The sequence below is a fragment of the Molothrus ater genome, chromosome 13 (genome assembly GCF_012460135.2).
Source record: "Molothrus ater isolate BHLD 08-10-18 breed brown headed cowbird chromosome 13, BPBGC_Mater_1.1, whole genome shotgun sequence".
NCBI lineage: Eukaryota > Metazoa > Chordata > Aves > Passeriformes > Icteridae > Molothrus > Molothrus ater.
Genome location: NC_050490.2, coordinates 19,293,569 through 19,307,758, shown reverse-complemented (window position 1 = coordinate 19,307,758; position 14,190 = coordinate 19,293,569). Strand labels below are relative to the sequence as shown.

General features: G+C 45.4%; 1 protein-coding gene across 1 annotated transcript in view; it reads right to left on the bottom strand.

Moving 5' to 3' along the window:
• Positions 1-14,190, bottom strand: part of PIAS1 (protein inhibitor of activated STAT 1) — a 54,929-nt gene that overhangs the window by 30,729 nt on the left and 10,010 nt on the right. The window contains exon 2 of the mRNA XM_036389545.1: positions 670-1,114. Within this exon, the coding sequence (XP_036245438.1) occupies positions 670-1,114 (445 nt within the window). The remainder of the gene's footprint in view (positions 1-669; positions 1,115-14,190) is intronic.

Genomic DNA, 14,190 nt, shown 5'->3' with positions numbered 1-14,190 from the left:
CACCACACAGAAACCACCAGGCCTGGTGCATTTAGGCAATACTGAGGAGTATTAGAAGTTAACCGTGCTGTGCAGGGCTCCATGGAGCCTGGAAAATCACACATTATATAACGCTCTGGGAGCAGCAGATTCTCCTCAGCAGCTCCACCAGTGATTTATACCTGCACACAAAAATCAGCTGCAAGGGAAGTGGCCACAACTGCAAAAGAACCCTAAATTCAGATGCTCAGGCTGTAATGGATCCAGCAAATTTCCAGCCTGGCACTCCTTCCCAGCACGGAGAGAACATTCTAGAAGCCTGACGGATTTGGGGATAGTTCTGTTTACTTTGGGGTGGTTTTTTTTAATAATGAAACTCTGTGGTTTATAAGCAGACAGGGTTTTTTTTTTCCCTTTTTTTTTCCCTAAGATTTAGTTTGTTTTTTCTCAAAGCCCCCCCCTTAAAATAACGGATGTTTAAACCATATTTAGAGGCTCAGCTAAAGCAACTAATGAGTGTTAGGTAAGATGTCTCTCCATGTAGAACAATCTGTTCCAAAAGTTACCAAAAATAGCAATTCTCTAAACACTGCTGTGATGCAATATTTAACCCTTTGCTGCTGCTGCAGCAGCAGCTGAATCTGACCATTTTCCCCCAAACCCAGCGAGCGCTGCAGGAGCTCTCCTTACCCAGGCTGGTCGGTTTGATCAGCTCATCCAGCAAGTCGTAAAAGGGGAGTTTCTGCAGCTTGATGTCGGGGTGCACGGGGTGCAGGGCCGAGGTGAGGTGGGGCAGTTCCAGTTCGTGTTTGGGTCCCAGCAGCGACACGGGGAGCAGGGGGGACGTGGCGGGGTGGCCGTCGTAGCCCAGCTGTGGAATGGTGGAAGGCGACAGCGTGGCCGGCATGGAGCTCGAGTGCACGCTGGGGATGGACAGGTCTGCTGGGGTCATGATTTTCTGGGGGAACCTTCTCCTATAGAGTTCTTTGATTTTCATCTGGACGGCGGGGCTGCAGCCGGCCTTGAGCAGGTGCAGGGCTTTGGTCAGCAGTTCGTGTTTGCGGCCGTGCTTGTTCCTGCCCGCGTAGCCCAGCAGCACCTGCAGCTCCGAAACTCGAAGGCTCATAACCATTTGCTTCAAAGAAACAAAACAGAGGGTTAGCAGGTGACTCCCAGAATCCTCACCAGAAACAAAACAAAGGGTTAACGGGGGAATTCAGCACCCTCACCCAAGGCTTGTAACCATTTGCTTCAAAGAAACAAAACAAAAGGGTTAACAGGTGAATTCAGCACCCTCACCAGAAACAAAACAGAGCGTCAACAGGTGACCTTCAGCATCCTCACAAACAAAACAAAGGGTTAACAGGTGAATTCAGCACCCTCATCAGAAACAAAACAAAGGGTTAACAGGGGACTTCAGCACCCTTACCCAGGCTTATAACCATTTGCTTCAAAGAAACAAACCAAAGGGTTAACAGGTGACTTTCAGCACCCTCAACAGGGCTCAGAACCATTTACTTCAAAGAAACAAAACAAAGGGTTAACAGGTGAATTCAGCACCCTCACCCAAGGCTTATAATCATTTACTTCAAAGAAACAAATCAAAGGGTTAACAGGTGACTTGAGCATTCTCATCAGAAATAAAACAAAGGGTTAACAGGTGACTTCAGCCCCCCTGAGCAACCAAGGCTCAGAACCATTTGTTTCAAAGAAACAAACCAAAGGGTTAACAGGTGAATTCAGCACCCTCACCAGAAACAAAACAAAGGGTTAACAGGGGACTTAAGCATCCTCACCCAAGGCTCAAAACCATTCGCTTCGAAGAAGCAAAACAAAGAGTTAACAGGTGACTTCAGTGTCCTCACCATAAACAAAACAAAGGGTTAACAGGTGAATTCAGCACCCTCACCAGAAACAAAACAAAGGGTTAACAGCTGACTTCAGTGTCCTCACCATAAAAAACCCCAAAGGGTTAACAGGTGACTTTCACCCCCCTCACCCAGGGCTTATAACCATTTGCTTCAAAGAAACAAACCAAAGGCTTAACAGGTAAATTCAGCACCCTCGCCAAGGCTCAGAACCATTTGCTTCAAAGAAACAAAACAAAGGGTTAACAGGTGAATTCCAGAATCCTCAGCAGAAACAAAACAAAAGAATTAACAGGTGACTTCAGCATCCTCACGACACCAGAAAGGGCTTGAAGCCCGTTAAGCATTAAGTTTTCAAGGCTCTGTGCCCCTGCTCTGCCCCCTTTTACACTGCTCAGGTATTTAATACAATGCTCAGTGTTTATTTTCGAGTCTGCAATGAGAGATTTCTAAAGGCATTTCCATTCCGTGGGCAAAAAGCTGAGCAAAGGACTCGGTGCAAAATAAAGGTTGTAACTAATTATTTTTTAATCGCTTGCTAGAATCTCTGATGGTACGATTTTTTTTCTTGCTCTAGCTGGATGTAAAAGCAGTTGTACACTGACAACATCCAAGCTGTGCCAGTCCTCAACTCCAAACAGCAATTCCACGAGCCTCCCTCAGCTTCTGCCATGCAGCAGAACTGGTCCACGCAGGTTCAAAGCAAGGAGATCAATGACAGTGCAAGGAGAGTGAACATAATCCCATTTGAGCCCTGTCACCTTCCTGGGTTAAAGGAAACTTCCTCCCCTTCCAGCTCTGCTCTTCTCCCAGCAGAGCTGTGGGTCCTGTTTGAGTGGGAAGCTGGGCTTTGCCCTCTGCTAATTAGCATCTTCATTAGCACAGCCATTTAGTGCCTCCCAACAGGATCCAATGAATCACACCGGTACAACTTGTCACCTGTTCCACTTCTCCCGGAACTGAGAAAAACACTTCCCAAACCAGTGAAACCAGTAACCACCAGTGTGCATCAACTGGGCAGGCAGGAGCCAGAAAATCAACTTCAGGGCCTGGTTTTTATTGAAAAATACATTTCAGAGCTCGACAGGGGCTTGCTCATCATCAGAAGGCCTGAGACACCAGCTGGGAGGATGATATCCCTGCAGAAGTTTGGATTCCCAAGGAATCGTACAGAAATGCAATGCCTACAAGCCATCGATGTGACAGGCTGCCTGAATCTTGTGCATGAAACACCCTGAGCATTCTGTAGCGAACCCCAGAAGATCTGATTCCAAACAACACTTGATGGATGGATTTGGGACCAAAGCAGCTAATGCAGGACACGAGGGAGGGCTCTGCAATTTCCCAGCCACTGAAGGATGGAGACCCAAACCAGAATTTCCATTTGACATCTCTGAATTTGACTACAAATGCTCCCATCCTCTCTGGTCCTTCAAACTGTGCAAAGTGCTCAGTCTCCAACACTGCTCTGATTTTTTCCACATTAATTCCTCAAACCTCAAGTGCCAAGACTAGAAAGGTGCTACCCTTGGCTTTAAGAAAACCAGCCCAAAACTCCCACCATCTCCTCAGAGCTTCAGTACCTGCAAGAGATCTTCACTGCCCAGGTGTCCACGGGAGGTTTTCCCTCCACTGAAACTGCTCCTGGTATTTAAAAGCCCTAAATGAGATGATTCATGTCTTTAATGAGGTTTGCAGTCAAATTTGCCACAAGATTTCTGCTCTGCTGAACCACAGCTCGGGAACCTTGCTGCAAATCCTTGCTGCAGCCTTCCACAAACCCTTTGGATAGAACTGGAGTTCTTTTCTTTCCCTGAATACCCCAAGAACCTTCTTCACACTTAACTCTGAGACTGTCAGAGAGCCACTAATGAGAACAGACGAGGTACTTGGTAAGAAATGAAGATGTCTTAAAAGAATAAGGCATTTCAGCTCCAATCTGAAGTGTTGACAGCTGAAAGGAAAGTGAAACAAATAGATTTGAAACATGGAAAAACACTATTTATAATGCTATACAAACACTTCTTCAACAGAATGAGTAGTTACAGCTGAAGGGTTTCATGCCACCACCATTAAAAGTCACTTCCTGAACAGGCAGAACCTCTCAGAGCTTCACTCTGTTCTTGTTTTGTGATAAACTCACGGGCTCAGCTCGCCAAGAGCACAAGAGGATTAAGAAATAACCGAGGCAAGGGAGAAGCTCCTGCTCCACGCTGGATCATTTCCATTTTTAAGGTAAAGGCGAGCTGGAATGAGCACACAGAGAGCAGGGGCCATGCTGGAGCCAGCCTCAGAGCCCAAAACAAACAAAATCCCCACATCTTCCCCACCCGGCGCATTCCTCGCACAGGAGGACAAGAACAATTTTGTTTGCAGCGTTCAGGGCCCTGACAGATCCATCCTTAAAACCAGCAATAAACCTGGTGTGTTTATTATACTTTCGTAATTTATAGATAAACCTCCTATCCACATCACAGGGAGGCAATGCCTCAAACCATGCCCACCTTGCACAGGGCACTGCCAGGGGTCGGTGCCCCTGGGAAGCTGAGCTGGGAAAAGTCTCCTACAACATCCACAGGAGAATTCCTGTCCCTCCTCCAATCCAGCTGTGGTTTACAGGACCCAACCTGTGGGAAATGGATTTGTAAGAGATAAGAAATGCTGACTCAGAAATGCCATGGAACAGGACAGACACTGCTGACAGAGAAAGAACTAGAAACAATTTCAAAGGATGGCCTTACAAATAAAACTAGATATTTTAGAGAAATAGAACTGTGAAAGATGCATTGTGGTAGGACCCACAAGGGGTAATTTTAGACTATTGGCTTTAAGGCATTTACAGCATGGTGTGGCTAAAGCTGATAGTCCAAGAAACACTTTAATGTAATTAGGAAATAGTTGGCCTCTGACTGTGATGGTGTGAATTATAACATCTGTATTGTCTCACCCTTCACATGAGACTGAAAATGGAATAAAAGTTTTAAACCACCTCTCAGTTGCCCCATCTCAGGGTCAGAAAAGGGCATAATCTGACACCAAGCCAGCTCCACCAGCAGAAACCCAAGCCCTCTCCATGCTCTGATCCATGGTATCCTGAGCCTGGGACAGGCAGGATAACACAGCAGGGGAACAACCCAAGTGCTGCCAAACACACCAGGAAAATCCAGGAAAAGCCTCAATTTCTCCCATTTTCTCTGTCACATCTCACCTCACCTCAACTCCAAGCGCTCACTGGCTCAGCTGCAGCAGCAGAGCTGAAGGGCAAAGACACAAAGAGTTTTGCTGCAGGAAATGTTGCTTTTCTCTCCTGTTGCCTGCAGCAGTGGAGCACAGAGATCACTGGCACCTGCCAGGTACAAACCCCAGCACAAAGACTGCCCCCAAATAACAAACAACTGCCCCAGCCCTGGCTGCTGAGCAGAACGAGCAAAATGTGGGGATTTCTCTATCCTAACAGGAAATAAAGTAACAAAACAACGGCAAAAAGCTGAACTGCAGAGAAATGAAAGGACAGGCAGGGCTCCCAAGGACTGGCTGCAGAGAAATCCTGCACGCTGCAATTCCAGGTGTTGGGCCGGGGGAACATTCATTCCTGCAAACAGCACTGCAGTGCACGAGGAGCTGATGCTGTTTGGCTCTAAAAAGGTCGAGGTTTTGGCACTCAGTTTCAAACTGGTTTCCAACAAATCCCAGCATCAAGCACGCACTGGTATTGTGCATTCTGGCACTGAGGGAGCACTCAGGGCTCAAAAAGAGGATGAGGATGGTGAGAAACATTTTTCAGAGAGCGAAAGTCAGAAGATGCTTTCCAAAAACCCAGCTTGGCAGGGGGTGGTGGCACATTTCTGCTCTGCCTGCCTGTGAAGACCTTCCTGGAGTGAGGAAGGGATCTCTGAACACACCCCTGACATTTCCTGCTCCACAACCCAACCCAACCCAACCCAACCCAACCGCGTGTTCCTGCGCCAAAACTGCATCACCCATGGATTCCTTATCCCTGCATCCCAACATCCCAGCAGCACAGCCTTCCCAAACCCCTCAGGGCGTTTGCTGCCATCCAACCAGCCCCACAACTGTCTGTGAGAGGTGGGACAGAGGCCAGGCTGTTTTCCCACCTCCCTGTGCTCACTGGGTCCAACCTGGGCCATTTTTCCGGCTGTGTCATCCCATGCATCCCAAATTTCTGTGTGTTGAGGAAACACTCGGAAAGAATCCACCCGGAAACAAGGAGTATTCCACCCAGGAGATTTGGAAAAGAAATAATTGAAGTATATGTTGAAATATAATAATTGAAACCAAATAATTGAAATACATGGGAGTAATCCATGGGCAGCGCTGATGTCATTGCCCTCAGGCTCTCTGGGTGATCATCCATAGGGAAGGGATCTTCTACCTACAGCTCTTGCCCAAAATAATCAGGACATTTTTTAAAAAGCTATTCAAGATGAAAACTGGTGAAGGTAAGAATCATTTACTTGGATTTTCTCTGCAACAGCAACAGCAGGGATGAAATTTGGCTTTCCACACAAACCCAGATGTTCCAGCCAAGGAAAAATTCCCAAACTGAGCTCAAGGAATTCCAGCCCTCAGCACAGAGCATTTCAGGAGTAGCATCTTGTCTCCATGACCCATGAAAATTGGGAATTAAGCTTAAAAATAAATAAAATCCAAGTGCTGGTGCTTCTGGATAAGACATTCCCTGGATAACCTGTGGCTGGTCTCACAGGCACTGATTATTCAGGCAAATAATCTGTGAACCTGAATTATTTCCCCCATTTTTAGAAGGGAGGGATTTATCTGAGAGGTAAAAACCAATATTTAGTTATATTTTTAATAAACTGTGTGGCATCCACAGAGTGATGGACAAGGCTGAGCATTTTTCACCCATCCAGCAGCACCAAAACCGTCCTCAAAGCAGAATATTCAAATCCAAGTTTGATCCATGTTTTTTTTTTTAAAGATATTTCTCCAGTTATCAACCCTAGGATCTATCAGGAGAATCCAACGAGTTATTCCTGGATGTTTATGATAAGTAGAAGCAGGGAATAAGCTCCAAAACATATTTAAATTATTTGCCAGCACAAGAAGAAGCATTTGGCTTGGGCCCACACCACATTCTGTGCCTAAAGCAATCCAGCAGGTTCTCCCCAGTCCTCCAAGCATTAACCTGAAAGATTAAGGGGGGAGAAAAATAGGAATGAAATAAAAAAATCACCTCAAACCCCACTGAAAAGATGGAAGAGAATGAGTAAAAAGAGAGAAAAAAAGAAATGGGAGATCACTGATTTATAAACATCAATTTCAGGCAGTGACAGTAAATTTGTTATTGAAACACAGTGATTAGCTTTAGTGATCTTTTAGTAATTAAGGGTCATTATGACAGAAGAGAGCAGCAAATTCCTTCAAAGGTGAAGGCCAACACAAATGGAAATCTCTCCCTTATCAAAAAGGAATTCTGTAATCACTTCTAAAAGACAGGTTAAAAAAAATTAAAATTGATCTTTTTTTTCTCTAACAAAAGCAACAAGGAAGTGTCAGATGAGTATGGAAATGGTTCTGAATGAATCCCAGTAAACTCCAGCCCCCAGCTGTAAAAATACAGCTCCTGCAAGCTCTGAGCAGCCTCCTTAACCCTGCGAGGAATGTTCTGGAAAAGTGACACTCACACAGAACTCCTGGCTTCTGGCATATCTGGCATATTTCAGATTTGTGAACCTGGCCAATCACAAAGGTTAAAACATCCCCATTTTTAATAACCCCCATCCCCTAACCCTAAATCCCACCTGCAAGGCTCACCCAAGGGAAGGAACTCTCAGTGCTGAACTATAAAAATTGAGCTCTTTCTCCCAAAAATCTGCAGGAGGGAGCGAAGCAAGCCCCGGGAAGCTGCAGTGACAGCCTGGGACTTCCTGCCTTTGTCCAGCAACCAAAACAGCCACAGGTTGGAGCCCCTGCAATTCAAAGCAGAGTAGAGGCACAGGAGAACAATCATAAAGATGCAACATCCTTTAAGGAGGGTTTCATCAGGAAAAGCTCTTCTTCGGCTGGAGTGGCACCTCCAAGGTTTTGGGAATGAAGGCAGAACTAGAGGAGTAAAGGGACCAGGCAGCAGCAGGTATAAATATGATTTTGTTGCACATACAGGAGGATTGAGGCTTTCCTCATCAAAGAAAGCTCTGTTTACACAGGGCATCAGTGCTGAAAGGCCAGGTCGTAACTGTGGGAGCAAACTGAACAGCTAACAAGAAAAACAGGCTTGAAACAGTGAAAATCAGCCAACCAAACAACGCTGGAAATGCCCAAACAGCCTGGGCAGAGCTGCTGAGGGCGCCCCCAGAGATCTGGGCTTCCTTAAATTCAAGCTGCATTCCTGATTTTCCCCAGCAATGCATTCCCTGCCACAGAGCTGCAGCCAGCAGGTGTTATTTACCTTTGCAGGCTCACAAACAGCAGATTTCCTTCTCAATTCCATGGCTGCAAACCTATTTATAGAAACATTCTGACCCTCGAACCAGCCTTTTCAGCCTTAACCATTCTGTGATTGTGCCATTTTAAGCTCAGGTTCTATAGCTTTAAGCTCAGTGCTAACATGAAGAAGCTGGCAGGGAGGAGATCATAAAAACTGCAGCACTTGAGGAGGAAGCTTCTGGGCAGGATCTCCCACCAAAATCCTTCTGCACCTGCCCATGGGACTGGTACAGAACTTGGAATTCCACAGATAATAATTAATCCAAGGAATATTCCCCTGGCAAGCACTTCTTCTAGTTTATTATGTTGGTGAAACCTGACTATCCCCAAATTCAGTGAGTTTTAGGAAGCTCAGTGATGCTTTTTTTCATACCTGAACACCAATAAATGCCCAAATTCAGTTTTAGGAAGCCCAGTGATGCTGTTTCATACCTGAACACCGATAACTTGAAATTCCAGCCTGTAAATTCCAGCCAGAGCTCTCCAGCTGATCCCACCCCAGTGATGTTACCGAGTTCTTTGGCATGTCTGTCACTGCCTGGATCCCAAAAACCCACAGTGATGTAAGTCCCAAAACTCAGTGACGGGTGACAGGATATTGGAAAAACAAACAGAGGCAGCTCCAGCCCCCTGAACTGCTGCTGGCCAAAGGCAGAATTTGCAATTTTTAACATAATCCCCATCTCTTACAGGTTGTCCTGTGCTTTTGGCAGATGCCTGTGGGATTTGGCTGTGCTCTGGGAGATGGGAAATACCTAAACCTGGCATTTTAGTGCCCTTCTAGACCCCAAATCCAGCCCTTTTCCTACAGTTTTTTCCTCTCAGAGGGAGATCGGGCCAAACTGGGCAACCACACACCCCAAATTCAGAGTTTGCCCACTTGAGCCCTGTGGGGCTTTTGTGGTATTCAGCCCAACTGTGTGACCAGACCCCCAAATTCAGAGTTTGCTCACTGAGCCCTGTGGGGTTTTTTTGTAGGATCCAGCCAGAGCTCCCAAATTCAGAGTTTTCCCCTGAGCCCTGCGGGGTTTTTTGCAGGATCCAGCCAGAGCCCCCAAATTCAGAGTTTTCCCACTGAAGCCTGTGGGGTTTTTTGCAGGATCCAGGCAGAGCCCCCAAATTCAGAGTTTCCCACTGAAGCCTGTGGGGTTTTTTGTAGGATCCAGGCAGAGCCCCCAAATTCAGAGTTTTCCCCCTGAGCCCTGCGGGGTTTTTGTGTGGTGACAATGAGGACACACCAGCCACGCTGGGCAGAGCTGCTGGGGCAGGGATTTGCTCCAGCTGTGAGAGAGATTTGTTAGGAGAAGTCTGCCAAGACTTAAGTCATGTCTAAAGCAGGTTTGATTTAAAGCAAGCCCCGTTTTATCTTAATCCGTAACGAAAGTTTTACCAGGCCCAGGAGAATTTCCCTGCTAGGTGAAGGATATTATTGCTTTTGGTATTAAATAAGGTTGCTGACACAGTGGTAATCTCCATTTTCTTGGAGACTCCAGGTTCTTTTCAGCCATGCTTAAACTTAATTGTGCCTGGTGTTTTTTCTCTTAGCAGCTGGGAATGATTTCGAGCAAAGGCAGAAATTCCAGTTTAGGAATTCCTGGATCTGACACAGGAGCCTCTCTGCAAACACACCTGAGGCTAAGGGTGAAGACAATTATTTGGGAGAGGGTCACTGCCAGACAAATTGACTTTTTATGAAGGATATTCTTCACCAAAGCCTTGCTGGCTGACACAAGAGCCAGCTCCTCTGGGATGAGGTGCACTGGAGCCCCAGGCAGATGCAGACAGATGTGCAAAGAGCTCCCTAAACCCAGTGTCCACTCAGGATCACAGCTTCTAATCAAAATAAAACAACTGTCAGAGCACTCAGGCACAGTCTGAAATGCTGTCTGTCTGTAAAAAAAGACAGGACCAAGAAGCCACATGGGAGGTCACAAATGCACATGGATTTCCCCTCCCTTCGCGGTTTAAAACAATAAAATATCCGCTGTGGAATCCACAATTAACACAGAAGAAATGGTCCCAGCAGCTCTTGGGGTGATTTGGGATTTCCAGACTGGATTTTCCTGTCAGACTCCCTTTCCCAACCAGAGACAAGCTCTGCTCACTTCCTAAATATCTCAAATACCTGCGTGAAGCACAGGGAGCTTTTGTAAGTGAATTTGGAGGGAAAGCTGGAGAAGAATGCACCTGGAATTCCATGAATGTACTCCAGGAGCAGCTCCCAGAGCCTGTCAGCAGCAGGACACGCTCACCAAGAGCAACATTCCCACACCCAGGGGGATGTTTGCTGGTAAACTCTGGAAATCTCTGCTGCACCAACAGCCAGCATTGCTTGGCCTGTGTTGGTCACCTCCAGCTTGATTAAAATAAATTACTGACATAAGAGATGCGGATTTGCCTCCAAGATTTGAAAATACAATCTTATTTCTGTACCTTGCAAAGTGATTTATTCCCCACGTGGCCTAAGTGAAAAATTAGTCATCCACTAAAACTTTGCTATTAATTAGCTCCAAATGAGCTAACACTTCAAGAGATGAGATTATGCACTCAAATACACCCAAACTATCCCCTTTTTTCTCCTCATTTGTCCCATTTTCCAGGACGCAGCACAGGAGACAGACGACATCAGCCCTGACTATTATTCTGGTATCTCAAGAAGTTTTAATTAAGAATCATATTAAATTTGGATACTGAATTGCAAAGTGCTGAACAGCAGGGTGAAGGCAGTACATAATTGAATCTCATTTCCCTGAAAAGTAACCAATGGCTCTGCTAATGCCCCAAGAGAGGGAAAACTGCAAAACTGGAGTGATCAGCTCACAATTCACACTGGAAAAAGGAAAAAATCACGAAAGCCAAACTGGAACATGACAAAATTCATGGTTTCTTTCGGAATTTGAGACAAAATTCCCTTCAAGAAATTAATTCCCAAGGCTGGAGCTCAGGCTTTGTCAGGGGGTACCAAGGACCAGGATCACCCTGGTCACATCCATCCCACTGGAGGTTTGTTGGGATTTTCCCTGGAATACAGAAAAACCTCCACTAACAGCTCCAAAACAGCTTAAAATGGGGGAGGAAATAAGGGGAAAAAGGGGGGGAAAAAAGGGGGGGGGGAAAAGGGGGGGGAAAAAGGGGGGGGGGAAAGGGGGGGGGGGAAAAGGGGGGGGAAAAAAGGGGGGGAAAAAAGGGGGGGGAAAAAAGGGGGGAGAAAAAAGGGGGGAGAAAAGGGGGGGAAAAAAAAGGGGGGGGAAAAAGGGGGGGGAAAAAAGGGGGGGGAAAAAAGGGGGGGAAAAAAAGGGGGGGAAAAAAAGGGGGGGAAAAAAAGGGGGGGAAAAAAAGGGGGGGAAAAAAAGGGGGGGAAAAAAGGGGGGGAAAAAAGGGGGGGAAAAAAGGGGGGGGAAAAAAGGGGGGGGAAAAAAGGGGGGGGAAAAAGGGGGGGGAAAGGGGGGGGGAAAAAGGGGGGGGAAAAAAAGGGGGAAAAAGTATGACATAAGCTAAAACATCAGATATGGGAAATGATAATTTATTACTAAAAGATTCCCCTTCCCAAAGGAAATAAATCTGCTGACAAACAAATGCCTCTGAAATCCCCTGGCCAAGCAGCCTGTGCCCCTCTAGCAGCACTGAAATAATAATTGATTACTGCCACCAATTAGCCTGAATGTGATCACAGAAACGAGCCCTGGAGTTCCCTCTGCAAACACCAGCAGAGAGCAAGGATTCCACCAAGCAACCACCCTGGCACCTGCATGGAAAAAGGCAAATTTCAAAGAAAATTCCACATTTCTTTATTTCCTAAGGTCTTCAAAGCCGCGCACAGCAATTACCTCAGGCAGCCAAAGTACACAGGTTTGGGGTTTTTATGCAGTCATATGGCAGTAAGTCAGCAAGATTAATGAAGAGCTTGAAGGATCCTGAGAAATTGTCTTTTTACATTCTGTTCTTATGATATTTAAATAAAGGATTTGTGCCTCTGAGATGTTTTCCCACTGTATTAGTTAAGAATTTGATTGTTCTATTAGAATTGCTGCCCCTTTCTATTTTATAGAAGCGTCTACTTGTGGATCCACAGGGTCAGATTTTTAGGTACCTGCACCAAGAAACTTGTGTTTCCATGAGTCTGGAATGATTTACTTATTGCAATTTATTTATTATATGGTATAGGATTTACATTTACATCCCATAATGATACTGATTAAAGTGCTAAAATGTATTTTATTATTAAAGAAATCAGAAAAAAAATAAATTCTGTGATGTGAATCCAAGCCCAGGTGAAAATCCTGGCAGGGAGTTCTTCAGCTCCCATTGAAAAGATTCTGTCACGACAGAACTGCAATTTATTTATTTGTTATAAATAAATAAATATGATAATCAAAATCTATATTTATAGTACAGAATTTAAATTTACATCATATATTGACACAGATAAAGTGTTGAAACGTATTTTATAATTAGAGAAATCAGCAAAAGGAGTTCCATGATGTGAATCCAAGCCCAGGTGAAAATCCTGGCAGGGAAAAGTTCAGCTCCCATTGAAAAAAAAAAAACCTCATGTCCTCACAGAACTGCTATTTATTTAGTTAGTTAGTTATGTATAATAAATAAATAAATAAATAAATAAATAAATAAATAAATAAATAAATAAATAAATGTTAATATATTAATTTAATAAATTAAATAAATAAATTCTACACTCTACATGGCAGCAGCACGTGCCAAGGCCCGAATGCAGCTCCCAGGGCTGGAGCCCAAAGAGCCTCGGGCACACAGAAAGGGAAAGGGGGAGCAGGAAATTCAGTTTTTCATATCAGCCCCAAGCAGGGCTTCTCCCCACTGTGCAAAGTGCACCGAGATGGCAGAAGAATGGCAGAGGGAGCAGATCTTCCTGCTTTTCTTCAGCCCTCAATGAGGAGATTCCAATTGGTTTGGAATGAAAACACAGCCGAAGATGCATCTTAGGCAAGGCCTGGACTGCTGGCAAAGCTGATCCCAACACAACAATCCTATTTCAGCCCTCAAAATCTGGGATATTCTGTCCTTCCAGCTTCCAGAGCTGTCCATGCCAGAAAACTGCATTTTTATGTGTATTACCAGAGTGTTACCTATAGGCTCAAGCACGCAGCGAGTTAGGAAATTCTATATATTCTGTATGCAATATTTTCCTGGCCCACACAGAGCTCAGCAGGGCCTTTAGGAACATTTTCCCAGCACTCTGGCACATGCTAGGGACATTGCTTGGTGGAAGAGGGAGATTTCATTCCCCTAACCCCACACCTCATCCTCCAGACACTCTTCCTCACAATCAGACTGAATCCAGTTAATTTATTGCCACAATAACCCCTACCCTGCACAGAGACAAACCCCTCGATGGAATGAGGGGATTTTTAGAAGCCAAGTTTCAGCCACACCTAGGATTTCAAATCCATGAAAAGCACTGCAAGTAAACTCAAACGGGATCCTGCATTCGCTGGGAATGAACCGGGATCCAAAGAGAAAACTCTGATAGCAAAATGATCAAAATCCCAACCAAGTGAGAGAGGCAGAGCTGCAGTTTCTGCTTCAACATTCCCTCGGTTTTCCAAGCCCTCCTCCCCCCATTCCCATCCCACTCTGGGGGCAGAGGGAGGAGGATGTTCCATCACTGCTCCTTTTCATCCTGACTGACCAAACCTCTGCCCCACCTCATTAAGCACCTCATCCAAATCCCACCCTGAATAGGAATTTGCATATAGACAAGGCTTTTGCAGCTCATTAATGGCCTCTGAATAACTCTCACGCGTTCATGAATTTATACCCTGCCTGTCTCTTTTACACACACAGGATTATTTAGGGTCTGCTGACAAAACAAGGCAATTTCTGGGTTTCAGTAGAGATT